This window comes from Carassius auratus, chromosome 28 (assembly GCF_003368295.1).
Source record: "Carassius auratus strain Wakin chromosome 28, ASM336829v1, whole genome shotgun sequence".
Taxonomy (NCBI): Eukaryota; Metazoa; Chordata; class Actinopteri; order Cypriniformes; family Cyprinidae; genus Carassius; species Carassius auratus.
In genome coordinates this window covers 26,469,755-26,496,171 of record NC_039270.1, presented here as the reverse complement: position 1 = coordinate 26,496,171, position 26,417 = coordinate 26,469,755, and the positions used below count along the sequence as shown (strand labels likewise).

The following is a 26,417-nucleotide window of genomic DNA, read 5'->3' as shown; positions in this document are numbered from 1 at the left end:
TTTTATCAAAGGAAACTTACAAATGAGGAATACATACAATTCATCCTAAACAATCTTAGATGTTTATTTTTTTTCTCGTCCTAATGAAAGAGATGGCTGTCTTTTAACAGATCTGGTATCTATTTGTAGCAGTAAGTCATAACACAGCTGTGTTACACCAAGACCACTAGCACAATGAGCACAGTCTGTCATCTTTTGATATGCATTCCCAAATCACTGCAAAAAGCATTACAAGCTCATTTTTAGCTAAACAATGGTTACGCATGAGGGTCATTTTCTCCCAACTAAGGGAATCTGCATTTTTTCCCCCACTAAGGGAAAGAATGTAGCTCTTCTTTTTACATTCTTTGACTTCACTCTGTCCAGACCTCTATGTGTATTGCAAGTGAAACCCCACCAGGCATTATAATCGAAGCCAATGCATCTTTATGCACTTAGTAGACCTGTGCGTATCGTACCGTACAGCAGTCACCCTTTTACCAAACAGATGCCATGAGTGGTTCTGGGGACCATGAGACTAATGCAGTGGATAATGGCTCACTCTCTAAGATTAAGACTGGTAATCCTGATGCCCATTGCCTAGCCACACATTCACATGATTGCTCTCTACGCTGGTTGAACCCGCAGCAGATGACACACTAATCTGCCCAAAATAATCCACTCTCTCAGCCCTGCCACAAATCTCCATTTCTAAATACATATGGGATCACACTGACCAATCTTCTGCTTAAATGTACACATCTGAGGTAAAGTGCTACTCTGACACAATGACCGTGAATCTGCATTATGGCAAAGCTTAATGCCTCTTTAATCTAAATTCGGCAAATGCATGAATTTGAACCTAATACTGGATCTGAAATGTGGATTTATGTTAAGAGGGGCATATAGACCGTGAATGGACATATAACAGGAGAGAAATGATGGGTTCTGGCTTGTAAAACAACTTTGTTTAGCTGCTCTAAACACTCTTGCTGTTCTCCTTTGAGAATCTAAAAAAAATGTGTGGTGAGAAGAGAACAATCTCAGAGTGTAAAAGTGTGCTCCAGACAGTATTTAACATCACATTGGTCCGGTTCAAAGGAGGATAGTGGTCACCAGGGTTTGTGATCATTTAAACAGACTTAGTGTCAAATGTATGAATATAATTTTATTTTTAACCACAAGGCAGTGCTAATCTTACCTTTCAGCTCATGCATGACCTTGTCTTAAGAACATGATGAAGTAAATATCACTGAATTAGGCAAATATGTACTATGTCAAGTCCATTACCAATGCAAAGGAAACAACATTTTAAGGAAACAACTCAAACTTCCTTTTTTTCTAGGTCATTAGTTGATGTTTACATATTAATCATTATTCTCAAAAATATTTTGCGAATAATTTTTTTGTGCATGTGTGTGTGTATATGTATATTTATATATACTGTATATTGTATTGTACACACACACACACACACACACACACACACACACACACATATATATATATATATATATATATATATATATACAAATATTGGGGAGTTGCATAATTTAATAAAGCAGCATTTTTTTTAAAGAACTAATAATAAATGACTATGCAAGAATACTGTGCTTGATTAGATTGTTAGATTAGATTGTATCTTTTCTTATAATTATGTTTTTTTCTTCATTATTATATTATGGCAGCTGTGTCATTCTGACATTTTTTACATTGTCCCTGAATATATATACATATATATATATATATATATATATATATATATATATATGTATGTATGTATGTATGTATGTATATATATATATATATATATATATATATATATATATATATATATATATATATATATATATATTCATAAAAAAATAAAAATGTTCATCATAGATAAGTGGTTTAATCAAATCATTTTATGAATAATCGTTCTTTTTTTAATTATTGGAGAGGACAAATAATAAAAAATAATAATAATAAATAAATGTAAGAAAAAGAATAGACTTTAATGTCTCTGATGTGCTGTATACCTTATAGGTAACCCCGACTGATCTCTCATTAACCTGATTTCCAGGGCTCCATGAGTAGATCATTTAAGAGTAGGACTCAGTTTAAGACTCTTCTTAAGAAACATTCATTCTGGCGTTGGGGTTGAGAGATTGACAACAGCAATGAGCAAGTAGGCTTCCTGAGACTTAATCTATGTGAAGCAGAGTGCATGCATGCAGTGTGTGGCCATTTATGAGCCATTTCTGTCACTGCAACGTGGCTCTTGTACCCTGCCAAAGGCAACTGTTCCAGTTCTGTCAGTGCACTCTTATATAGTCAACCTACACATATATTTTAGCGCTGCCGAACACCTGCACGCTTCACTCCATTTGCCTGAGCGCCCAGGGAGACGGGTCAAGCCGAGGCCATGCTTCATTTCCTCAAATGAGGACAGTGCAAAGATACTGGAGACCATTTTTTCCCTCTCCCCTCTATGCTCTTCTGTTTCCGTGCCCTGGGCTAATTGGAATCGGCTGAGTGTAAATTGAATGAGTGTTGGGATTGTGATCTTTGGCCCACTTTTGGCACATGTGCAAACATGCTCTAAGAGGAAGATGCATGGTTCTAATGCTGCTAATGAACGGCAGTCTGATGGTACACTGAACCTGAGCGAGAGGTTCACGTCCTCGCAGTTCAGAATCAGCCATTTTACAAAGCAAGCAAAAACAAACTCGAGCACGGCTGCCCATTATTCCACTGTGGTGTCATTACATGGCTGAGTTAACCCCAGTGGGCCTGCTGTGTTTGCACAACGAACTGACTGAACTGCCCAAGAGGGACTGAACGCCTCTTATTCCACTCTGTGTTTCGTGGCCACTCCTACTATCTCTCAGACTACCGATATGAAAACACGTCCAGTGTGAGTCTTTTGTTAATAAGCAAAAAGCATCATCCTTCCTCAGGCATGAATGCTGTCACTGCCATCCCTCCTTCAGACAACAGGCAGTGACAGGAAGTATGTGCTGTGACGTGCCTGTGTGCCCCAGCGGTCCCTCTTTAGGAGATTAAAGCCCCGAGCTGACAGCCCTTTAATCTCTGGTGCTTTGTTAGCAGAGCATGTGGTGTAGAAGCAGCAGTGCCTTATGGGGAATAGGTCTGGGACGAAGTCATCCACAGCATCATCAGCAGCTGTGATAGAGGTAAAATCATCAAATGTTACCAGAAATATTAAGCGCTGAACTCACAGGGACCTAAAATATGCATCTTCTCGAATATTTTTTTGCCATGGTCAACATTTTAAGCATGTTGCACCGTCCACGGGACATTCCAAACCGTGCACATCATCCGTGTGGCCGCTAATACTGACGGCAGCTGTATATGCTGTGTGTCTTACTGTGGAAAAATACTGACTCACTCTAACTGACTGTGACTTAAGGAGAGGGAGCGGCACTCTGGGAATTCCATGGCAACACACGATGACCGAGAGACGACTAGAGAGATTCTAGAAATATTCCAAAAGAAGAAATACAGGGTACATGCTTTAAGACTACAGTCTTCCTTTTATAGCGCTCTCCTGCGTGCTCCCAACAGCGGGAGATTTCGCCAGTGCACTGATGTTTATGGCAAGATAATAAGACTGCATTCTTTGATTCTGTGTTATTCTCTTGCAAGATATTCTTTTAAAACATTCATATTAATTCGCAGCTGGGTTTAAAACATAGTGAAGTAGAGCATACAACTGGTTGTTGGTTATTAATAAATCTAAGAGGAAATACCGTGCACTCTGAATGCACAGCTGAAATAAAATATTTAGTGGGAACGTTTTAAATGCGTGCTTGAGAAGATGCCACCCACGGTGCAAAAACCTACAAAACACAGAAACACGCAAACCATCAGATTAGAGCAGGATCCGAAATGCACAAGCTAGGGCCCCCATAATTCTAAATATGGGAGCAAAATTAGTATATAAAGTAGTGCTGCCATTCAAATGTTTGGGGACTGTAGAATTTTTTTATGTTTCTTATGCTCTAAACAAGGCTGTATAACACTCTCAAAAGAAAAGAATTACTTTCTGACACTGCTTGAGAGTTATAACATCAGACACATAGATTTCTTTCCCCATCTAACCTGGTGAGATCTATACTGTAGATAATGCCACTTCTCTTTTTCAGTTTTGTTCTCTCTTGCTCCATCCCTTAGGTCTAATTAACCAGCTCAGGCTCAGCAAAGCGCAGTCAGCCAATCCAAAGGCATTAACAATTCATGGACAGACATCACAGAAATAACCAGACCTTCTTTCCATTTGCTTCTGGATGGGGGAGGGTGGGTCAGGGAGGTCCCTGGTAGAGAGCGATGTAGGTCCATCATGTAATCGGTTCGCTTTCTCCTCTTGTAGCATCCTTTGCTTGATCCCACAAGGTTGCACATGCTGGAGCACTTTTATGAAACTGGAACCCTGCCATAGAGATTGAATGATGCACAGTTAGATAGAGTTCCTTCAGCACCATCGAAGAAGGCCCATCAACATCTTTATGAGTCATTAGGGATCATATTTACTTTTGCTATAATAGCAAATACATTTTAAAGTGGTAGTTCATTCAAAAATGAAAATTCTGTATCATTTACTCACCCTTGTGTTGCTGCAAGCCCATTGTGAATGTCTAAGAAATCATAAATGTTCAGAAAGACATTGATGTTGACATGTTCGAATTGAGGGGTGGGGGGAGTCTCCTGGTTTTTCAATAAAACTGAAATACTTAAAATGAAGTTTTGTTTGTTGCTATAAATTTATAATTAATTAAATTATAACCAATCACACACGATTCTGTTGAGCTTATGAATGCAGTAACCAATCAGAGGCTTTCAGATTAGTCATCACTGAAACTGAAAACTGAAACTAAAATAGAGATTAATTTATCATACAGTTTATGGACTTCACTAATTCTAAGAAAAGTTGAGTGCTTCAACACTAGCTAGACTAAATTCTCATTTAGATTATTTTTCATTGCACATTTCAGTATAATAAAATGCATTTAGAATGCTCCCAAAATTCAAGATATGGGGGCATAAAATTAATATATTTATATAATTTCATATAAGTGATCAATATCACACAAAGAGTGCCAATTTTTTTTCTGCAAATATCACAATGTGATTTTGATTTTATACAACAGTTCAATAAAAAATAAGTTAACATTAAGAGACTTACGTTTTAGACATCATATTGCCTATTGTTTTTTGCCCCAACGAAAATGGTTCCAAACAAAGCCAGAGCACTGTTTTGCGTCTCCGAAAAGCATGACAGTGTTTTGTTACGGAATGAATCAACTGGTTAAATGATTCGATTCAGTCGCAATAGCCGCATTTCCACTGTCGGGCCAGTGCGAGCCAGGGCATAAAGCGGGCCGGGCGGGGCTCATAGCCCCGGGCCAGTAGCACCGAGGCCAGAGTAGCGCAGGGTTTCCACAGTGGAGCTTGAAGCTCCGCTGCTCGTCACTAAAACACGCCCTTTACACGCCTCTCAGAACAACGTCATGCAACCTCATCATTTCACTAGAGAAGTTATCAGAAAACTTAGAAATAAGTCACTGGAACATGCAATCACAAAACGAACATGATAAAAGCGGCCGTTTGTTTGCATGCTTTGTTATATAGCCTATTCTAATTCAAAAGCATCGATGTTTTAACTATAGAATAAGTGATACAGTGATCATATTGATTTAATTTATCAAGACTCAAAATTAATCAAACATAAATACACTTTCTATTTTATTTATTTATTTTTAACACTTATGAAAATAGCCTGCTTATTCAGCGAGTCTGTTTCTGTTTATTTGTAGTCACAGTGGCCTAAGTCACATTAAGAATGAATTATATCTTTATTTTTATAAAGGATCCCGAACAAAAACATTATTATATTGTTATAATAGGCAACATGAGCTAAACTCTCGAGACGAGGCTTGTGATAGTATAAGTTACTAGCCTAAATAAATACACGATTGTGATAGAGAATAAGAAGCTGACGTCTGATTTCTTCAAGCGGTCATATTTACCATGTTTAATGTTAATGCCCAGCGTGCATAGTCTTTTACATCTCTTATAAATATTTCTGCCCTGTATGGTGATAAGCCTATAATCCACATTGGATCAAGTTATTTCAAACACTCGCTGCTGACTGCAAGTCAGTTTTTAGCTCAACTTATTTAAATAAAGCGTTTAATGCTGGCGTTATAGCGGCTATTTTCTGAAATGATCAACAGCACATACTCTCTATTTTTATAAAAGCTCCCGAACAAAAATCATTATTATATTTTGATGATATGCAACGTGGAGCTAAACTCACGAAACAAGACGACAGATAAAATGTTACTTAATAAATACACAATTGTGATAGAGAATAAGAAGCTGACGTCTGATTTCTCCAAGCGGTCATATTTACCATGGTAATGTTAATGTTTATCGTGCATAGTCTTTTACATCGCTTATAAATATTTCAGCCTTGTTTAGTGATTATCCACATCGGATTAAGTTATTTCAAACACTCGCTGCTGAGTAAGATGAGTTTTGAGCTCAACTGATTTTAAAATGTATTTAATGCTGGTGTTAAAGTTGTTATCTTTCTGAAATGATCTGCGCTGACGCTCTCCAGACACGGAGAAACTCCGCCTTTGTTCGTAACCCCTCCTCTAGCCCCAGCTGGCCCGCTTTGGCCCAAAGATTTCGTCGGGCCGAAAAAACCTGGCCGTTGGCCCCGAGGAAGCCCCGGCGAGGCACAATCAAGCCCCGGAAGTGACAGTGGAAACGCGACTGGCCCTGGCACGCACTAGCACGCCCGGTCCTAGCTCGATAGTGGAAACACGGCTAATGATTCACTTATTAACAGTGACTTGCTGCTACCTGCTGGTAGTTTTAATTTCATGTTAAAGTACCTTTATACATAAATTGTTTTTTTTGTTTCAGATATCAAATATCAAAACATTATTTATGCATTTGTAACTGCAGGTCAAATACATTAATGTCCCGCATTGAACAGTGTGTAAATACATCTAAATTCCTCTTCAGATGCAGCTTCTGTGTTTCCTCTGCACGTCATGAATTCTGCTGATAATGATAATATTTGTTTGGTAACTGTGTTACAATTGTAACTGACTTTTTTGATTTAATGTAAGAAATTACCAAGAAATTGGTAAAAATAATTTTAAACTTGTTAGAAAATATAAATTTCTGTGAACTGACCACAACACAGAATCAGCTGTCCACAGCAGTCCTGAAGTGCACACTCAGCGAAATATTGTCTGATTATCGTTTTCGTTAAAATCACAGAAAATATAGAGATATAATTTTTTTGTCAACATCTCACACCCCTAGGCTACATATTACATTTTTCTGTGCTTAGTGATTGCGCCTACACCTGTCTAATTCCAATTGCTCCAATTCATTGATCATCGTAAAATAATATTTTATCTTAGAATAAGGTTCTCAAAAATAACGAGGACAAGACAAAAAATATGCATCATATGTAAATATTTTTTTTTATGTTTTTTGTTTTTATTTTATTTTTTTGAGAATGGGTGGGGTCATTTTAAATTGAAATATTTCGCTTTTAGTTAATTTATACAAACCCATTTTAATGTAACATTATATATTTTAGTGTACAAAATATCCTAAAATATAAAATAATATATAAATTAGCCCAATCGTTGTATATAAACACACTGAGTTCTGATAGCTCATGTCAAAGAAAACATATTTTTCACACAAATAAATAAGGAGGTCTGCATTTGCCGCAAGATTTATGCCTCAACTTCTGGCTTCTCCCAGTCCAGAGAAAGCTGCTCAATAAAACATTGCTGTCATGGTAAAACTTTAATGGCTCTGTCTTCGAGCATTAACCCACATGAACACACATTTAGGGCATCTTTTCTGCATAAGCCTCAGTTGAAAACACCCGCCACCCCACCTCCCCACTCCTAAAATCACCAGAGAAGATTTAACAGTCATTTAGCAAATAGAGCTCCCCAGCCCAGATCAAAAAGCATTATATCTGTTCAAATGGTGTCGTGGATGACTGTGTATTAACCCTTATAAAATGATCTGTATAAATCATCCATGTTGTACGAGGCTGTTGCTCTTAGCTACAGTAAACACATACTGTACAGTGGTCTACTTCATTTATTCATTTAAAATTAGAAAAAAAACTGATTTTTGTACATGTAGCTGTTGTAGTCCATTTCAGAGCTATGACTGTGAGGAAAATTATCAAAGTATAATATGTTACATAGCATTTTTTGAACTACTAATTTAGGCAAGTATCAGATAAAACTGTTCCTTTAGTTAGGGCACGTTCACACGAACGCATAGCATGCAATTATGCATTTGCTGAACATATATGTCCGTGTGCACAAACAAGTGAGATTAGTGGACACCCCACATCCACTGCCAATGACAGTGAGACAGTGAGAGATTACACTCTAATCTGATGATGGAGCACTCCCGTCAAGTACAATAAAGCAAAATAGATCTCCCTTTTATTGAAGGCTGTTGATTAAAACAGCTTACCTCACCATACAAAAGCACCACGATCCTAGAAATCTTCTGAATCCTTGCTCCTATAATGTTTTAAGCACTTTAGACAAATAGCCAAATAGCCAAATTAATGGAGGCCATATACTAAGAACCTCAAGTAGCCCATTCGTGTCCATTTATTAAGCTGATAGTGTGTTGATTTAATAATTTTAAATAAAAACATTTTTTAGATTTAGGCTAAGTTAAAAAAAAAATCTCTTTTGTATATAGTTTTTTTAAATTCTGAAATCATAGGGTTCCTAAAATCACTAATATCGTATTTTTATTATTCCTGTTTGACAATGTCATGATATCAGCTCTATATAATTTTCTCTGTCTCTTTCCCTCACCTACACACACACACACACACACACACACACACGCATGCATACATATGCTGGCTTTGTTACATCACAGTGGAGGCTGCAGGATTTCAACAGAGTAGAAGTCTGCCCTCCATCGTCCTGTTCTCTGAACACATCCACAGATCACAGTTAGCGGCCACATTCAGTTTAATGATGAAAGATGAAGCAACTCATTCTAGCAATGATATAAACATGCACATCATTAGACGACAGAGCAATACAGAACTTTATTGGCTTAAATGTTTTATAAACAAGATCTTGTCATAAATATGAATCATTTACAAAGTTCGTAGGCTTCGAAGACATTACATGCAAATTGTTGAATATTATGTATGAAACTCAACTACATTTTGTGGTAAAAGTGCACATAATCACACACAAATCTCTTAAAAGAACCTTACGTCTTATAAATTATGCATTATTAATCTCTTATAAGTCTTAATGTTTTGACAAAAGAATTACAGATCAGCCAATCGCAATCACTCCTTTTACATTTACATTTACAACAATTACTATTTTTCTTTTTTTTTCTTCACTGGTTTACATCCAAAGGCACCCACCTTCCTCGAGCTGAATAGATTAGATGCGCTGGTTTGATTAAGCAGCGTTTTTTTTTTTTTTTCTAATATCATAGTGATTCTTTCTGGCTGACATGATAAGCTGCAATGATGACTTCTGTATGACTAATTCCTCTCCCTCGGGCTGGACTGGAAACACAAGGTTGTCCTATGAGACGAGAAATCTCAGTGCTGCACAGTCCTCCTCCAACACTGTGGTAAAATATGATTCACCATTCACATCTCCAGAGCTGGGTCTATTCCTGGAGTCTTAGTCTTGTGCATAAAGCAAAAACTTAAAAGAAACGCTGGGGCCGCCTGTGTCTCCACATCTACATCTGATAGAGAAACGAGCTGCTTCACGGGTTTTAAGGTTCAGGTTACTTGCATAGAAGGACATCATAAAAACAGCCGTGTCAGTCCTAGGTGGATGAATGCAGACTTCTGCTCAGTCCTCTTTAGGAAGGAAGTCCCCGGTGGCGGTCTGGTTGGCGAGGGCCTGTTCCAGCAGGGCTCTTTGCGTGATTGCAGGCAGGTAGAGGAACGCGTAGAGGAGCCCCAGAAGCAGAAGAGCGATGATCAGAGGAAGACCCCAGTCGGTGGTCATGATTGTCTGTTCACAGCGGGCCTGGAGAAAAGAGCCCTGCATTGTGCCGGTAGCCGTCAGAGAGAGACGGAGGAAAGTGTGCGCTGTCCAGAGACTGCTTGGATGTGTGTGTCTGTATGCGTCCCTTTGGCAGGACCCACCTGTCACTAGCCGCTCTGCTTGGCACCGAGACACAGCTGTCAATGTGACACTCCAGCCAGATGTCACCAAATCAGGCCTGCTTCTGGGCCATCCCCAGACTGACAGCGGTGACCCATGTTTAAGACATGCAGAACTGATGGCATCATAAGTAAACGTAAGCATAAAGTATGTTTGTTCGTTAAACTATTATAAGTGTATTACCTGTGCATGACTGTTGACCTAAGCCACTCTCAAGGTGACATATGGGTAACATGGAATTAGACGTAGAGCTGATTTGAAATGTTATGCAACGTTGTTTGGGCACATCACTCTATGTTACGACTAATACCTGCATCAAGCACTTCATCATTACTGCAAATCACCTCTCAAATCTGAAATATGGATTATAGTGCTTGCATAACACAACTATGTTATTCTTGGTTACGTTTTATGACACCATATTTCATGAATTATACTAAATTGCCTGCACTTCTCAGATAGAATGGGACTAACTGTGGGATATTATTTTACACATAAAAATCTGTCTTGTTTTCAAACTTTAAATGTCATAAAGCCCCCAAATATGATACCCTTGTGAGAGACACCCTACCTAAAACATAAAGACAACTGTATCTACACACACACACACACACACACACACACACACACACACACACACATATATATATATATAAAATGAAAGACAGATGGACAGAACAACAATAATAATAACAACAACAACATATAATGAATAATAATAAATACTGCAAAATATTAATTGTTGTTGATGATAATAATAATAATTATATATTTACAATTATTAATAGAAATAATTTCATAATAGAAGATTTAGTTTGAAAAATAATGGCTTGTCCTTTTTATGTATACTGTAATGTATTAATATCTAATAATAATACTAATAATATAAAAATGTCATTAATGTCAGAAGTTAACGTATTAACTTTGACATCTCTAAAATATATCTTTTTAAGAAATAACCTTTTCTCTCCCATTTTATTCCCCTTCTCTGGGCCCTCTGGAAGTCATGGGACCCCATACCCAGTTCTAGATTAACTGTCAAGTACAACATGTACAATATTTAAAAATGAAAAAAAAAACACATCTTCATTTAGACCGATGTGAAAAGCAGGAAAAGGAAGGTAAGTGTGATGGTTAGTTATACATGTGTTCTGACTCAGACAGGCTGTCTTAACCTCCGCAGAGAAAGGCCTCTCCCTCAGAGCCTGCAAAATCAGGTCACCTCACTGTGGAGCACCAAAGCAAGGACAGGACACACAGCGCTGCTGAAACCTCAAAGTGTCCATTGTTTTTCAGACACAAAAGCATATTTCACGTAATTGTCCCCTCTGTTTTATCTTCTCATGACTGAATCTGATTAATCATTTATTTATTTATTTGTTGTCAGATATAAAGATTAGAGGAATGCTAAAACAGACTCGGCTAATCAAGACACAGAGGTTCTATAGAGTGACGCTAAAAATGTGTAAAAGGCAACTACGTGATTTTTTATTAACAAGGCTATTAAAGGGAATATTTTTGTAATTTGGATGCTGTTAATTGTTTTGGATGAAGAACATGAATGCAATCATGTAGTTGTTACATTTTTAAAAGTATAGTGTAGCCTATAAGTAACTGATCATTAAAGAACTGCTTTTATGTCAGGGTCATTTTCTCAGTGCTCTATTAATAGAATGTGTAATCTTGTTCAAACATGGCCAGTTGACATTTAAAAATGTAGATTAAGAACACAACAACATCACACCTATCAAATCAAACACATACTCTACAAAGGCTAAATGTGTTTATATAGTACCATTCTAAAGTTTGGGGTCAGCAGTGATGCATTTATTTAATCAAAAGTGACAGAAATTATGTTAATAATGTTTCAAAAGAGTTCTATTTCAAATCAATAGTGTTCTTTTGAAATTTCTATTAATCAGAAAATAATTTAAAAAATCATAGTCACCATTATAGGCTGTTATTATAGTCAGAGTTTCCAGAAATGTATGTATATATATATATATATATATATATATATATATATATATAGAGAGAGAGAGAGAGAGAGAGAGAGAGAGAGAGAGAGAGAGTGAGAGAGCACAACTATTTTCAACCTTGATAATAATGACAAATGTTCCTTAAGCAGGAAATCAGCATATTAGAATGATTTCTGAATAATCATGTGACATTAAAGAATGAAAATTCAGCTTTGCAACAGTGGAATGCATTATATTTTAAATATATTTTACATAGAAAACAGGGGTTTTAAACTGTAATATTTCACAATATTATAAGAATAATATAATTGTTGCTGTATTTTGACAAAATCCAGCTTTGGCGATAGGAGACTCGCTCTAAAAAACTCTTATTGACTTTGAATCTTATTGACTTGTGAACAGTGTTGTTTATATATTTACTGCACACAGTGTGTCTTGCCCAGCATCTACTTCCAATGGCCATTATACCAAAGTAAGTATATGACTCAATATCATCCAGTTGCAGGGAGGATGGAATTAGACATTTTCCCAAAACAGGAAGCATTACATAACTCAACAGAGACAGAAACCTACACACTCTGAATCAGGAGAGAAAATATATAACAATTAAAGGACAGAGAGACAAGAGACAAGCTAACAGTGCCTCCGGTTTTCCTTTACTCTTTAAGCACAGCCTGAACAAATCATCTCGACACACTCAATACAGTCCTGACTTTGGCTCCACTGGCTCTTCTCGACAGATAGATATAGCATGGCCATCGCCCACAGACATGGAGGCTGTATGTATTATATAAAGCCCTCGTGAAACCCTGGCCGCTGCAGTGATGACTATACGATGATGGCAATACTCCACAAGTCTTATACTGTGCATTAACACACACACACACACACACACACACAAAGTACATAGAAGCACATTCTCTAGACACAGTGACCCCTGTACTATTTTTAGCTCAGCTAGTGGTGAGAACTTCACTGCTAAGAGAAGCATGATTCAGAAGAGTATGAAAATGGTTTATGTTATTTAAAGACCCCTGACAAACACTGTAGAGGCAGTAATCTCAGGACAAGACAGAATAAAATACCACATTTGGTGATGAAACCAGTGAAGTTTTGCTTATGTGAACATCAAAACAGTCCCTTCAGCAGATATACGAGGAGATAAGGGCACCTCCTCAGTGCTTGGAGGCATATAAACAGTTTCTTGAGTTCAGATGCTGGATATGTGTTCCTGATGTAAATCTATTGATAAAGACTCAGTGGGGCAAGACATATCCTCCCACACAGACAACAGCAGCCAGTCATCAACACATTTAAAAAAAAAAAAAAAAAAAGTGCCTGGTCTCTGCCTGGTCCAATAAAAATAGATTTTACAGTTAACTGTTTCTGTTAAAGATGCATGAAGGGCAACGCACCATGAGGAGGGATGTTGGTTGCAGGGGCACACAGTGTAGCCTATAGCTGTGGATACAACTGAATAACTAATGTCAAAGTGACCTCAGCTATCATATTGTGATAACTGATCTGTGGGATTGTATAACTAATAGAGAATTTCAAGCTGGCAGATGTGGTCAGCAAGGGATTACAGGACCGTCTTACACAACAATGCGTTTGCTTGAGCACAAGGTGAGGGGGCTGTGTATTGTTCCTGAGCTAACAGAAATACTGCAGAGGTGCTTGAACCGGACACAATGTACTAAAAATTAAAACAACCATTAGAAATGGAATAGATAAAAAAAGTTAACAGTGGAAACTAAATTCAAAGCAAACTTTAAGGGAATTCCATAGTCTTTGTTTTACAGTCCATATCTTACTATAATAATTTATGGCGCATATTTATCTTTTTTATGGAATTTGCATACTGCACTAACTTTTGCATAGTAAACTTTAACATTATTTCTACATAAACTTGTTTTTTACAGACGAACAAAAAGCTCATGATCAGAATTGTGGGGGAGATGTGAACCCACGAGCTCAGAGCTCTGTGGATTAATGAAGCACGTTTTGAAATAGTACCTCCTCCGTGCTGCGGGACATCGGGAGTTAAAACGGTGACACGACACAGCAGCGCCATCACGCGGTTAGAGAGGCTTTAGCAGGTTACACAACTTTGCATGAAAAAAAAAAAATAACACGAGATTCAAGCATAAATCAAATTTGATTCGTAATACATTCAAATCCGAAGCATAAAACGTATACACATTCAATAAAAAAGATAAATGAACTAAAATGGTAAACGAACGGAGACTTTTTTGTTGTTAGCATGCATATTACATAAAACATATTTTATATAGATTTCTTTCGTTAAAATATTAATGTATATACAATGAAATTATATCATATAAATAATACAATTGTATAAATAATACAAAAAAAAATGCCCTTGTTATTTTGTAATATGTTCTACAAGTGATGTTTTGGTATAACCGGAAACGGAAATAGCGAGGGAGCGGTTGACAGCTGCTGGTTGTATGAAGTGGTTCGCCAGCAAAACAACAATAATTGTGCAGAGATGGAGCTGTGTGAAATATTATACAACAAGGCTGAATACATCGAGACGGTAACGTTGTGTTTATAAAATCCATAATATCCGTCGGCTGCGGTTGCAAGTAACGTTAACGTTAATAAATTGAGAATGATCTGAGCCGACGTTACTATATGAGTCTCTGCAAACCGAGTGTGTTTTGTATTATTTACATTTGGCAGACGCTTTTATCCAAAGCGACTTATAAATGAGGACATGTATTATAAACAAAGATCATTCTCGAGCACAAGTGTTAGTTTGTCATAACTTCCTAGTCAGTAAATGTTTATTAATTAATGTTTGATTTCTCTAGGCATCAGGGAACAAAGTCAGCAGACAGTCGGTTCTTTGTGGCAGTCAAAACATAGTTCTCAATGGAAAAGTGAGTTTTCTCTTCTTTGTTTGGTCTTGTTATGTTCCACAGCTGTGTGTTAACTGTGAAATGGCCTCTGTTTGTCAGACCATCGTGATGAATGACTGTATCATCAGAGGAGATCTCGCTAATGTCAGAGTCGGGCGCCACTGTGTCATTAAAAGTCGCAGTGTGATCAGACCTCCGTTCAAGAAATTCAGCAAAGGGTGAGCAGTGCTGCTGGTTTGGTTTCAAGGAAAAACATCTGTTTTCTCTCTGATACTGTTTGCATGATCGAACGCTTCTTGTTCTGTGTACATCAGCGTGGCTTTCTTCCCCTTGCACATTGGGGATCATGTGTTCATCGAGGAGGACTGTGTGGTCAACGCTGCACAGATAGGATCATATGTCCACATTGGCAAGAACTGTGTTATTGTAAGTAGCTCCTTACTGTAGTCTCTATCCTCCCATTATCCAACATTTTTACCAGGTGTTGCTTAATTGCAATGCATGTTTGTTTTTTTAGGGTCGGCGCTGTGTTTTGAAAGACTGCTGTAAGATTCTGGATAATACTGTCCTTCCTCCAGAGACAGTGGTTCCTCCGTTTACAGTATTCTCTGGCTGTCCAGGTTGGCACCTTCAGATATATTATTTTATTTATTTACTGTAAGTGTTGTATATTTTGTAGCATATAAAGTGTTTTTTGAGTTAATGTCACTCTGTGAATATAAAGAGCCCAAGCTTTTTTTTTTTCCTGTTCTGTATTTCAGGTCTATTTTCAGGAGAGCTCCCTGAATGTACACAGGAACTGATGATAGACGTTACCAAGAGCTACTACCAGAAATTCCTCCCTCTCAGCCAGATCTAGGACTGACCTTTAGTTTGGGTCTTGCTCACTTTCATTCTGGGACCAAAGGAAGCCGATGTGGACTAATATTCCCCAATCATCTTTAGCTCTAAGTAGGGGTACATTATAAATATCGGCCGATAATTAATGTGCATCTCGTCAGTAAAGCGAGTTCTGTAATCAGCGGTAAATTCCATCAGGTGCGCGATTTCACATAGAGCAGCTGTTACTACACAGAGCCATTGTTAAATGACAAGCTGCACAGCTTAATTATCGGCCAATATTTATCGTGCACACCTAGCTCTAAGCTACAGTAGTAAATATCGAACAACAAATACATACCACTATCAGTGTGTTCAAAATTGTATCCACTTGCAGTAAAAATCCAATGTTAATATAGAAAATTAAATTATAAAATATGTGACTTGTACACAGAACAGTTTTTTTTTTTTTTGTCAGTATTTTTAGTTTTCTGTTAATGTTTCATATAATGTCAGTGGATATTGCAGTCCTATTGGCATGGCTGAGAAAAATAACAACACAGTGATTAGCTGTTAGACTGAAGGGCCTTTATTTATTAAACTTTAACATTTCTGCAACACTAAACATTTTCTCTTTGTATAAACAGAGTACAGATGGTAATAATTAAATGCTTTTTTTGTTTAAAAAAAAAAACTGTCTATATTGAATGTTTTTTTGGGGGGGCTTTAACCTAACAGCACGCTCCTTTTGTAAGGTGCAGTCACATTAGTGAAATTTTGGTGGGCAAAAAAGGATGACTATTGTTAATAGTGAAGCAACGTATGAAGCACAGCTCACACAAAGATCACATTCAAATCAAGCATCTTTCTGAAGAACACAGAGAGTCCATAAAAGCAACGGCACAAAATTGTTCAATAACGTTTGCAAGATTCGGTGGGTGATTCAGATTTCTCTTGGCACAGTGATTAGAAGACTTACAATTGTCAGACAGGTTGCTCACTTCACATCTAACGTTACGTCATCAAGCTCAGTTTGAGTCTGCCAAGTACGCTCGACCCCCAAGTGCGTGTTTCTAATCTCTAGGCTTCTAATGACTTCACTTGTCTCCGTTGAATCCAATGGGGTCGCTGTGTCCATTTCTTTTACTATGGCTTTTGTAAGATCCCATGAGTAACCGGCAGACAGAGTAAGTTTCAAAATAAAAGCCTCAGTAGTTCAACTACTTTGCACGAGTATTCCATAATTTAATTATCTTATTAAATGTATAATAAATAAATGGCCTAATACAAAATTAATCAGTTAAATATAGCTTAAGAAATTATATAAAAAATAAAATAGTACAATCATTTCTCTAATTCTGATTTGTTCTTTTGTGTCGGATCCTTTCAATGAATTGGATTTGTTCACTCTATTCGGTTCCATTTTCGAGCCGATCCTTTGAAACGAACCATTCGAAAGAACCGACTCATATAAGTGAATCATTTGTTTAAGTCGGCTCTTTTCAATCAATTTGATTCATTCGGTTTTGAACGAACTGTTCAGAAGAACCGACTCGCTGAAAACAGCCGGACTCGCCCTGACAAAGTGCGCACGCGCATGTCAAACTTATGTCCAGTTTGTCGCAGTGAATTGTGGGATAGAAATTCACAGACATGGCGTCTCGTGCGCTTCCCTACTGTGTGCGCTCCGTCGCTCGCGCCGCTGCAAGGTTAAACCATGGCAGCTTGCTCACCAGATCCGCGTGCGCGCCCCTCGTCCCAAAGCAGCGCCCGCTCTCTGTCCTTTCATGCAGCCAGCGGACGAGGTGGACTCAACTAGTGCGGGTGAGCTTTCTGCAGAGCGGGTGTTTGTCTGGGGCCTACTAGTGCTGGATAACTCCGTGACCTACCTGTGTCTTTCCGACCAATCTATTCGTGCGTGACAGCTGCGAGCCACAAAGAGTAAAAGTAGCTAAGTGTGCATTCACAACATAGACCATCCACATCAGTTATTACTGTTTTCACGGTGCAATACTTTAAATAGCTGATCAGTTAACTTAATAGTTTATACATTACATACTATTACTGTGTGTATCTTCACGGTCGCTGCTCCTTGCGTCTTTATTGCAGCTTTTATTAAAGTGATAGTTCTCTTTAATAAAAATTCTGTCATCGTGACGTTCCAAACCTGTTTGACCGAAGTTCTTCTGTGGAACACAAAAGATGATGGGCAGAATGAAAAAAGATGCCACTGAAGGAAACGGTGACTGAATATATCAGCCTCTAACATTCTGTCCATCATCTGTGGTTTGTTACCGAGGGGAAAATAATAATAATAAAGACAATTATGGGTGAATTATCTCTTAATTTGGTAGAGCTTATGTTTTTCCCTAATTATCTTTCTTCTAATAAAGCTGGTATTGTGTGCACTGCAGTGAATATTGTTGGCTCTGGGATGAATTGCTTGTGTTCCTCATCTGAAAGACATTTTGGATAAAGCACCTGCTAAGTGAACACATGTTAATGTTTGAATGCCTCTAGATTTCAGGCCCGTCTGTTGATCAGTGTCGACACTATGGGGATCTTCCACCCCTCACTTTACAGAACATCGAAGAGCGCGTCATGTACGTCCTTAAACTGTATGACAAGATCAGTCCAGAGAAGGTGAGAGACTCCTCATACTTACCCTCTGTACTGTAACATTACATAGGTCCTTGTGAATATGATAATCTCCAAATACTGAAATTTGAAGGGCCGTGATATGAAATTTGTTAACTGGAAACTGCATGCCTATCCACCATATTTCAATACATTTATTTGGTGTAACACTTTACAACAATTTTTAAATAGTTATAAATGCATTAACTCTAACAATGAGCATTACATTCATTACAGTATTTATGAACAACTGTTCATTGTTAGCTCACGTTCACTCCGGTCCATTAAATGAACAGATACAACCTTTTATTTACTTCTCAAAATTGAGATACAAAATCTCAAAGCTGAATAAATAAGCTTTCCATTGATGTATTGCTTATTTGGATCGGACAATATGTGGCCGAGATACAACTATTTGAAGATCTGGAATCTGAGGGTGCAAAAAAAAATCAATTATTGAGAAGATTGCCTTTAAAGTTGACCAGATGAATTCTTAGCAATGCATATTACCAATCAAAAATTATGTTTGTATACATTTACGGTAGGAAATGTACTAAATATCTTCATGGAACATGATCTTTACTTAATATCCTAATGGTTTTTGGCATAAAAGAAAAATGTATCATTTTGACCCATACTTTATTTTTTAGCTATTGCTACAAATAGACCCCAGCGACTTAAGACTGGTTTTATGCTCAAGGGACACACATAGTGTACAAATTTGAAATGAACTAAGATTAATAAATGCTTTATATGTATTTTTAATGTTAGCTAATGTAGTTTTTGTAGTTAGACATGTCTAATTTCCTTTGTTTACCTTGAGATATTGTATAAAACATACTCCTAGCATCAATCGCTGATACTTTTTCCCTTCTCAAGCTGCAAACATCGTCTCATTTCATGAAAGATCTGGGGCTGGACAGCTTGGACCAGGTGGAGATTATAATGGCTATGGAAGATGAGTTTGGTTAGTGTGGGTTTGTTCCTGTACCATTAAAGCATTTGACAAGTGTGATATACCTTCCAAACATTTCATTTGAATTGTGGTGCTCAAACACCTTGTTCTATCCACAGGATTTGAGATCCCAGATGCAGAGGCCGAGAAGCTTATGACTCCTGCGGAGATCGTACAGTTCATTGCAGATAAAAAAGACGTGTATGAATAGAACCAAGTTATATGGTATGTGCATCTGGTCTTTTGAGCTAATGCTTAGATTGTATGCTTGTTGATTATTATTATTATTTTTTGCAGGTATGGAGGATCGACTCTGACTCAGTTTCTGTCATACCACTTTCTTGTCTCTTGCTTATGGAGTTAACTGCATTGTTGTGTTTAATGAAAATGGCACTATAAACTCTTGGGAACTTGAGCTGAAAATAAAGCCAAGATTAAATTATAATTCTTTGGTTTGTCATGCCCCAAGTGAAGCCTCTAGTGTATGGGGAGTGTTACTGCAACTTAAGTTCAAGGTCAGTGCAAGAACTTAACACTGCTGTGAAATATTCTCATCAGAATACTGCAGGTTTTCACCAGTTTAAAATGAACAAGCCTAAGTAGATCATAGGATGATTTTAAAATGTGTGGAGCTTTCAAAACCTTGTTGGGCACTTGTTGACGTACTGAGGCAGATTTCCCACAATTTTTAATTATGTTTCCAAGACTGTTTGCTTATGCTCCCTGGATAAAGGTTTTAAAAATTCAGGCTGGTTCACTAAAGAACCGGTTTGTCCAATAATTTTTTTTAATAGCATAACTATTGAATAATAAAAAAAAAAGTACTTTTTTCGGTCTGTCCATGACTGAAAACACTCAGACCTATTTGAAAAGTATTTTTTGGAAATTCATTTGGCACAGAAATGACACTGCGGCTTTGAAGGTGTAATGGGTCATTTAATATTTCACTGCACTTAAATGATGGCATTAGCATGTGGCATCTCACAAGATGGTTTATAATAACATTAGAAAGATCCCACATTTGAAAGTATGTCACCCATGAATTATTCTGCAATGACAAATAATGGCAAGATTACTGAACTGAGGCAATTTGAATGATCCCGCATTCATGTAGAATAAAACTTTTTATAGCCACTGTATGATTGGAGTCTGTCATTTAAACTAACATTTCAAACCTCTTTTAAAAGCACTGTTTGTGTTTTTGTATGTAGAAGAACTAGTAGGTAAAACATTCATGGTAACCATGAGACTCTAGCAAGTTTTAGTTGGATGTATTCCATGTAAATATTTTTATATGAAACTGTTGGTAATGAAGCAAATATATTTTCAATTGTACTTGCAGTTAAAGTACTTTAAATAAATAAAACACACCATAGCACACCATATCACTGTTAGGCTTTATTGCGGGTTGTACCCAAGTTATACAGCTTTGTATTCCAATATCAAGATCAGGACTTTACAAACAGTTATTATCAGTCTACAAGTACAGCCAACAGAAGACCTAAAATCTACTCAACTACCTCGTTACATATGCACTTAAGGGTACTAAAATCGAAAACCAAGCAACAAAGAAAAAAAAAAAAAAAAGGAAAAACAGCATTACAGGAAACATTCATCACTATACATTTGAGCATCTACCATGTATTACTAGACTAAACCTTGTGTCAATTGTTACCAATACAAATAAGGATTGTCCTTCAAAAAGTGCAGTTCCCCAAGTTAAAATTCTAAGATGAACCCAGGAAGACGCTGAAAAGAACTTCCTGCTCATTTAAGTTACCTTATTGATGTTTATTTCTCATAATTTTCAAACAGTCTACCAAAGCAGTGTGCATATAGGTTACATGTGAGCAAAGACCACTAGAAGAAATGTTGGAGTTGAGAATTTGCGATTCCACAGCCCGTTCTGTGAGGAGCGCTGTGAAAAAGGAAATGTTAATGCAACCCTCCATTTGCTACAACTGGCCAATTTTTCGTGACAAAAAGTTAAAGAAAATTTCAATCATGGCACATTACAGGAATCGTATTTTTAAATCCCGCCGCTAGCGCGGTCAGGATTTTAGTAAGCGAAGACACAGACATGGAAGCCTCACCCTACACTGCATAGACTCTCTTAGAATTTCCCCATGGTGGAAGTTACGATTTAAACTCTCGTTCATCCGTTTCTTGTGCTGGTTTTACTAAAGCTTTTCGGGTTTAGAATGACGTGACAGCAATACTCACAGTTTAAGTCAATTGCCTTAGCACACTGTTCAACAGTAGGAACCATTTAAAAGACAAGGGTATATTTGATCACAGGATAAATCAGAAAAGAATGACATTTTCAGTACAAAAGTAGAATGTCAGGCCAAGTCACTTTTTCGTTTCCTCTACGTTCAACCTGGCTATAAAAATGGGGATTGTACATTGCTCATGAATATCCTCAAAACATCCAATTTGCAAGTGACATTTGAAGCATATACATTGTCCAGCTTTTACAAAAGAACAAATCCCTTTCCTCCCCCTGCTTGATAATTTGGCATGACAGTGAATTATCAAAATGTCTCAGCATGACAGTTCTGTCCAACACCAAAAAGCTGCACATACATGAAACTAAAATTAAGAGGAAAAGAGAGGAAAATAAAAAGCCACGAAGAACGGGTAAAATAGCACGTTTGCCAAGATGGCAGGGAAGAACCCATTCAGAACCATTGGTAAAGCTCAGCGTAGCACTGCCAGAAAGGACTAACGCTTTTACAAACATGTAACTAAAGCACAACAGATTGAGCGATCCACATTGAGGGGGTAAACAAAGTCACGGCAAAACCATCGGCGATACCTGTAGTTACACGCCCCTTAACAAGAGGAGAATACTTGGGCTCCTGATGAGCAGGAATGGAGCGGACCACTCAAGCACGTAGGCACAAATGCACGCTTTAAGAGTCTAGTCAATGTGCATGAAGAATAAAAAGACAAACAAAAGGCAAAGTCCTCTGTCCATGCCATCCAGTCTCCAAAAGCTACACTCTGCCTCCAGAACACAAATACAGTACAAGCTTTTCTAGTTCATTATGTACACCAAGTGCAATTTCCAAAAACTCATTTTCGGCCTTTGTTGTGTAGTTTTCTCTCCAATGTTCCACTTAAAATTTGTCCAACAAACAAAGATAAGTCAGGTCTGGAATTAAGTAAACAAATCCTTTGATTGAAGTATATTTGGTAAAGCAGTCACTTAAAATGGTTCAATACTGGCACGCAACCATAAAGTGAGGGTAATACTCAGGGTTTTGTAGGAAGAGTCATTAAATATGGATAAGTTAACACACCACGCACGCAAGTTCTACTTCTCAAATAAAACAAAAATGGAGAAAACAAACAGCTTAAACACATATTAAGGTCCATGGCTTAGCCTAATGCTGACATCTCTCTCTCCCTCTCGCTCTTGAAGCGTCTCATATATTGTGCACCTAAAATATAGTACGATAAAAGTCTGTAAATCTACGCACATCATTTAAACTACCAGCAATAGAGTACATTCACCTCTAATCCAGCCTTCCTTGGCCACAAGTACAGAGGCAAGCCATTTTCAATGACAAACCAGCTTTGAGGAAGGGGGGAAAAAAGGGGAGAGAGGAAAAAAAAGAAAAGGAAAAAAAAAAAAATCTAAATAAAATGGTAATGAGCAGCCAAAACATTGATTTATTAATATTGTAAGGAACTTCAGATTAACAACCAAACTGTACACATTACAATCATTTTCTATTTGTAAACAGTTAAAAGCCACTTGACTTGTTGCATCTTCGGACACAATTTGAATCAAGGCAATGAAATGTGGACGACTTTTGCACTGTTAAAAATAACCAAACAAGAATTTCTTTAACACCAGCTCTGGCGATGAGGAAAGAAAGAAAAAAAAAAAAATGTATGTGTGTATATATCTCTCAATGTATATGCAAATTACCGAAACATATAAAACATTACTTCAGACAAAGAAAAAGCGATTCTGTAGGCCGAGTCATTGGCTACAGTATGCATAGTTACAGATTTCGGCTTTTTCTTATGACATTTGACAGTTACTTCGACAGTCACAAAGCGAAAAACATTGAGCCACTCAGTGGGAAAAGGGGAAGGAGGACTAGATAGTGATTCAGCAAACCATATCCACTCATTAATAAAAAGACAGCATATTCGAAAAGCAGTATGTAGAATGTCTCCAGCTTAAAGCAGTTATTTGGCAGAGAAAAACTTACAGAGCTATAAGTAGTTTCAGTGCTAAAAGTTGGATTTTCCTACAAGGAGTTTCTATGGGGGAAAACTGGCTATATTTCCTGAGAACCATGCTGGTTATTTAGCAGACAAGAGGAATAGATAAAATAACCAATGACATGGCCAAACACTGATCAGTATTCCCAGAGATTAAAAGCTTCGTCTTCATCCTCAAGATTTTTTTTAAAGGTTTTTATTTTTTGTATTTTTTTTTGTTGTATTTTTTTATTTTATAGTTTTTGTAATATTTTTTTTATTCTTTATGCATTTTTTTTCTTTTTTTCTCCATTTAAAATAAAAAGGAAGAATGACCATACTTTCCCCCCTCAAAAAGTTTTGTAAACAAGAGGGCACAACGTGATGCCTCCAAAACAAAATTGAAAGCCTATTTTGAAAGTGCTGTTCCCCCTGGCTTGCAGGTCGGGTTTGCAAGTCACAGCTGTGGCTACAGTTTTTTAGACTGCAGAGCTAAATTCTTTAGTTTTAAAACAAAATTGGTGCAATACTTATTTCTGTAATATCATCAAATAATCCTAAGTCAGCATCTATATCTTGATCTCGAACTCCACAATACTACAATAAGGTAGGCGTACATCAAGGCATAGTAGAGCGCACACGTTAAGAACATCCTTGAGTAAACAACTACACTGGAACTGTCGGCTCCCTCCATATTGCAGATTATACTGAGAAAAACCACATTCAGTGCAAAGTTAAAAAAGCTCAAACTCCATTGTCAGCAAACAAAATGCAAATAATAAAAACAAAACAAAAAGAATTGGAATTCAAATAAACATGATGAATAAACAGATGAGCTCAACCGAAGCTTTTTTTCTGTATGAAGAGCACTACCTGGAAGTGTAAATACATCCTTTCACATTATAGAATTGGCCTGCATAATTCAAGTATTCAAACTGATATGTTTTGGGCTAAAACAAAGTGGACATATGTGCAGAAAAAAAAACGTAACTTGTTTCCACAGGGTAACCCCGCATTGTTTTTTTTTTGTTGTTTTTAGTTTTTTTTTTGTTTTTTGTAAGTGAAGAAAGTCTAACTAGTGCCATTTGATTTTTTTTTCTTATATAATATATATATGGTCATATGATTATGATTAACTATTTCCACATTGAGGTCACGGGTTTGTATGTTTTTTTTTTTTGTCATTTTCTTTTTAAGTCAGAAGGTGAAAGATGCACTACATGGACTCCCCACCTCCCGTCAGGTGGTCAACAGGAAGGAAGGAGCTGATGGGGGAGGGACTGTTGATTCTCCCCCCCTCACCACCACTGGGGCTGCCCCACAGGCTCGTGGAGTAATTGGGAACGCCCCAGAGAGACGAGCCGTGCAGGTCTCCGCTGCCGTTCCAGTGACTTGGATCAGTGCGGTTTGGGAAGGGGTGAGAACCCTCGATGGATCCGATCCGGTTCTGAGAAGAGCCCAGCGTCTGCCAGCTGGGAGAGGCAGTCATTGACTGACCTTGTGCAAAGAAACGATTAATTTCCTCTTCACTAGCAAACTCTGCAAGAATAGTAGTGTTCCCTAAAACACACCTGAGGAGGAAGAGCAGAACCTTTAATCAGTATGGTGTCTCACTCAAGTTTTTCAACTTCAGAATAGGGTTCCGGAAATCTTGAAACAGCTTCGCACATTATTTCAGGGTTTCGATCGAAGGAGAAAGCAGGCTGATAAACCATTCACTTAACAAGCATTATCAGATGTTTATAATGGGGAAAAAAGCATTGTTTGTGTGAAATGATCCGGTCAAGACCCTGAAAGTAATCACTAAGGATGCTTTTATATTAATGGAACGTTGAATTATTCCAAACAGAACTCCTAATTTAAAAATCTGCATCCAGAATATTTGAATTCTAAGAATCGGAGTACATGATTAAACTGTATTATGTGTATCATCATAATGCACTGGTTCTCAAACGGGACTGGGGCGAACTGGGGGCTTTTTTTTTTTTACCTTAAAATGACATTAAACATTTACCGGAAATTCTATTTACTGTCATTAAAACCACTCATGCTTATGATAAATCTAGTTATTCCAGAAGTGATCAAGTTATTTATAGTTGACTCACTACTAATTTCCTCCTAAATGGCTTAGTAATTATTAGCTTTAGTATTAACATTTCTGTTCTTTACCCACATTGGGTAACAACAAAGAAGGTGGACTTACATGTGCAGTGACTTCTGGGCTTTTGCCGCCTCCTCCTTAGAGCTGTAGCAGACGACAGCGTTGCCATGGGGAAGGTTCAGATGGAATGTGATCAGTGGACCGTGCTGCATGCACAGAGTTCGCAAGGTGGAGCCATCAATCTGTAAGACACAGGCATGACTTGTTACCCAAGAAATGATTCTGCTGTAGCTTTATTTAGAAAACAATACCTATGTTTCTAAATGGAGCATTTCCTTTAATAACACACATTAATTACAAAATAGTTATTGATAGTTGGCCATTGAGAATTCCAAACTCTCACATCTTCATAAATTTAGGGTTAAAGCTCTGACGTCACATGGACTATTTTAACGATTTCCTTACTACCTTTCTGGACCTTGAATGTGTCAGTTGTGTTGCAGTCTATGGAGGGTCAAAGAGCTCTCAGCTCTCAGCTCTCATCAGAAATATCTTAATTTGTGTTCTGAAGATGAACGAAGGTCTTACAGGTTTGGCACAACATGAGGG

General features: G+C 37.4%; 3 protein-coding genes across 3 annotated transcripts in view; 2 read left to right on the top strand and 1 right to left on the bottom strand.

Annotated features, from left to right (window-relative positions):
* The first annotated feature begins 14,629 nt into the window (after positions 1–14,629).
* On the top strand, positions 14,630–16,588 carry LOC113047334 (dynactin subunit 5-like). The gene is made up of 6 exons (XM_026208685.1): positions 14,630–14,750; positions 15,028–15,096; positions 15,175–15,293; positions 15,390–15,501; positions 15,593–15,695; positions 15,837–16,588. The coding sequence occupies exons 1-6, from the start codon at positions 14,703–14,705 to the stop codon at positions 15,932–15,934; spliced, it is 549 nt and encodes a 182-aa protein (XP_026064470.1). The 5' UTR covers positions 14,630–14,702; the 3' UTR covers positions 15,935–16,588.
* A 919-nt stretch (positions 16,589–17,507) lies between these two features.
* On the top strand, positions 17,508–20,625 carry LOC113047336 (acyl carrier protein, mitochondrial-like). The gene is made up of 5 exons (XM_026208686.1): positions 17,508–17,718; positions 18,415–18,537; positions 19,411–19,498; positions 19,606–19,711; positions 19,784–20,625. Exons 1-4 carry the CDS (start codon positions 17,548–17,550, stop codon positions 19,695–19,697), a joined length of 474 nt encoding a protein of 157 aa, XP_026064471.1. The 5' UTR covers positions 17,508–17,547; the 3' UTR covers positions 19,698–19,711; positions 19,784–20,625.
* Positions 20,626–20,871: 246 nt separating this feature from the next.
* The window catches only part of LOC113047333 (trinucleotide repeat-containing gene 6A protein-like), a 33,307-nt gene continuing 27,761 nt past the window's right edge, over positions 20,872–26,417 (bottom strand). The window contains exons 23-24 of the mRNA XM_026208684.1: positions 25,911–26,050; positions 20,872–25,278 (exon numbers count right to left, since the gene is read on the bottom strand). Of these exons, the coding sequence (XP_026064469.1) occupies positions 24,924–25,278; positions 25,911–26,050 (495 nt within the window). The 3' untranslated portion in view covers positions 20,872–24,923. The remainder of the gene's footprint in view (positions 25,279–25,910; positions 26,051–26,417) is intronic.

Coding starts and splice junctions, on each gene's coding strand:
- LOC113047334 (XM_026208685.1), top strand. CDS start 14,703: ATGGAGCTGTGTGAAATATTATACAACAAGGCTGAATACATCGAGACG. Junction 15,502..15,592: donor TTGGCAAGAACTGTGTTATT/GTAAGTAGCTCC, acceptor TTGTTTTTTTAG/GGTCGGCGCTGTGTTTTGAA. Junction 15,696..15,836: donor AGTATTCTCTGGCTGTCCAG/GTTGGCACCTTC, acceptor TCTGTATTTCAG/GTCTATTTTCAGGAGAGCTC.
- LOC113047336 (XM_026208686.1), top strand. CDS start 17,548: ATGGCGTCTCGTGCGCTTCCCTACTGTGTGCGCTCCGTCGCTCGCGCC. Junction 18,538..19,410: donor ACAAGATCAGTCCAGAGAAG/GTGAGAGACTCC, acceptor TCCCTTCTCAAG/CTGCAAACATCGTCTCATTT. Junction 19,499..19,605: donor GGCTATGGAAGATGAGTTTG/GTTAGTGTGGGT, acceptor TTCTATCCACAG/GATTTGAGATCCCAGATGCA.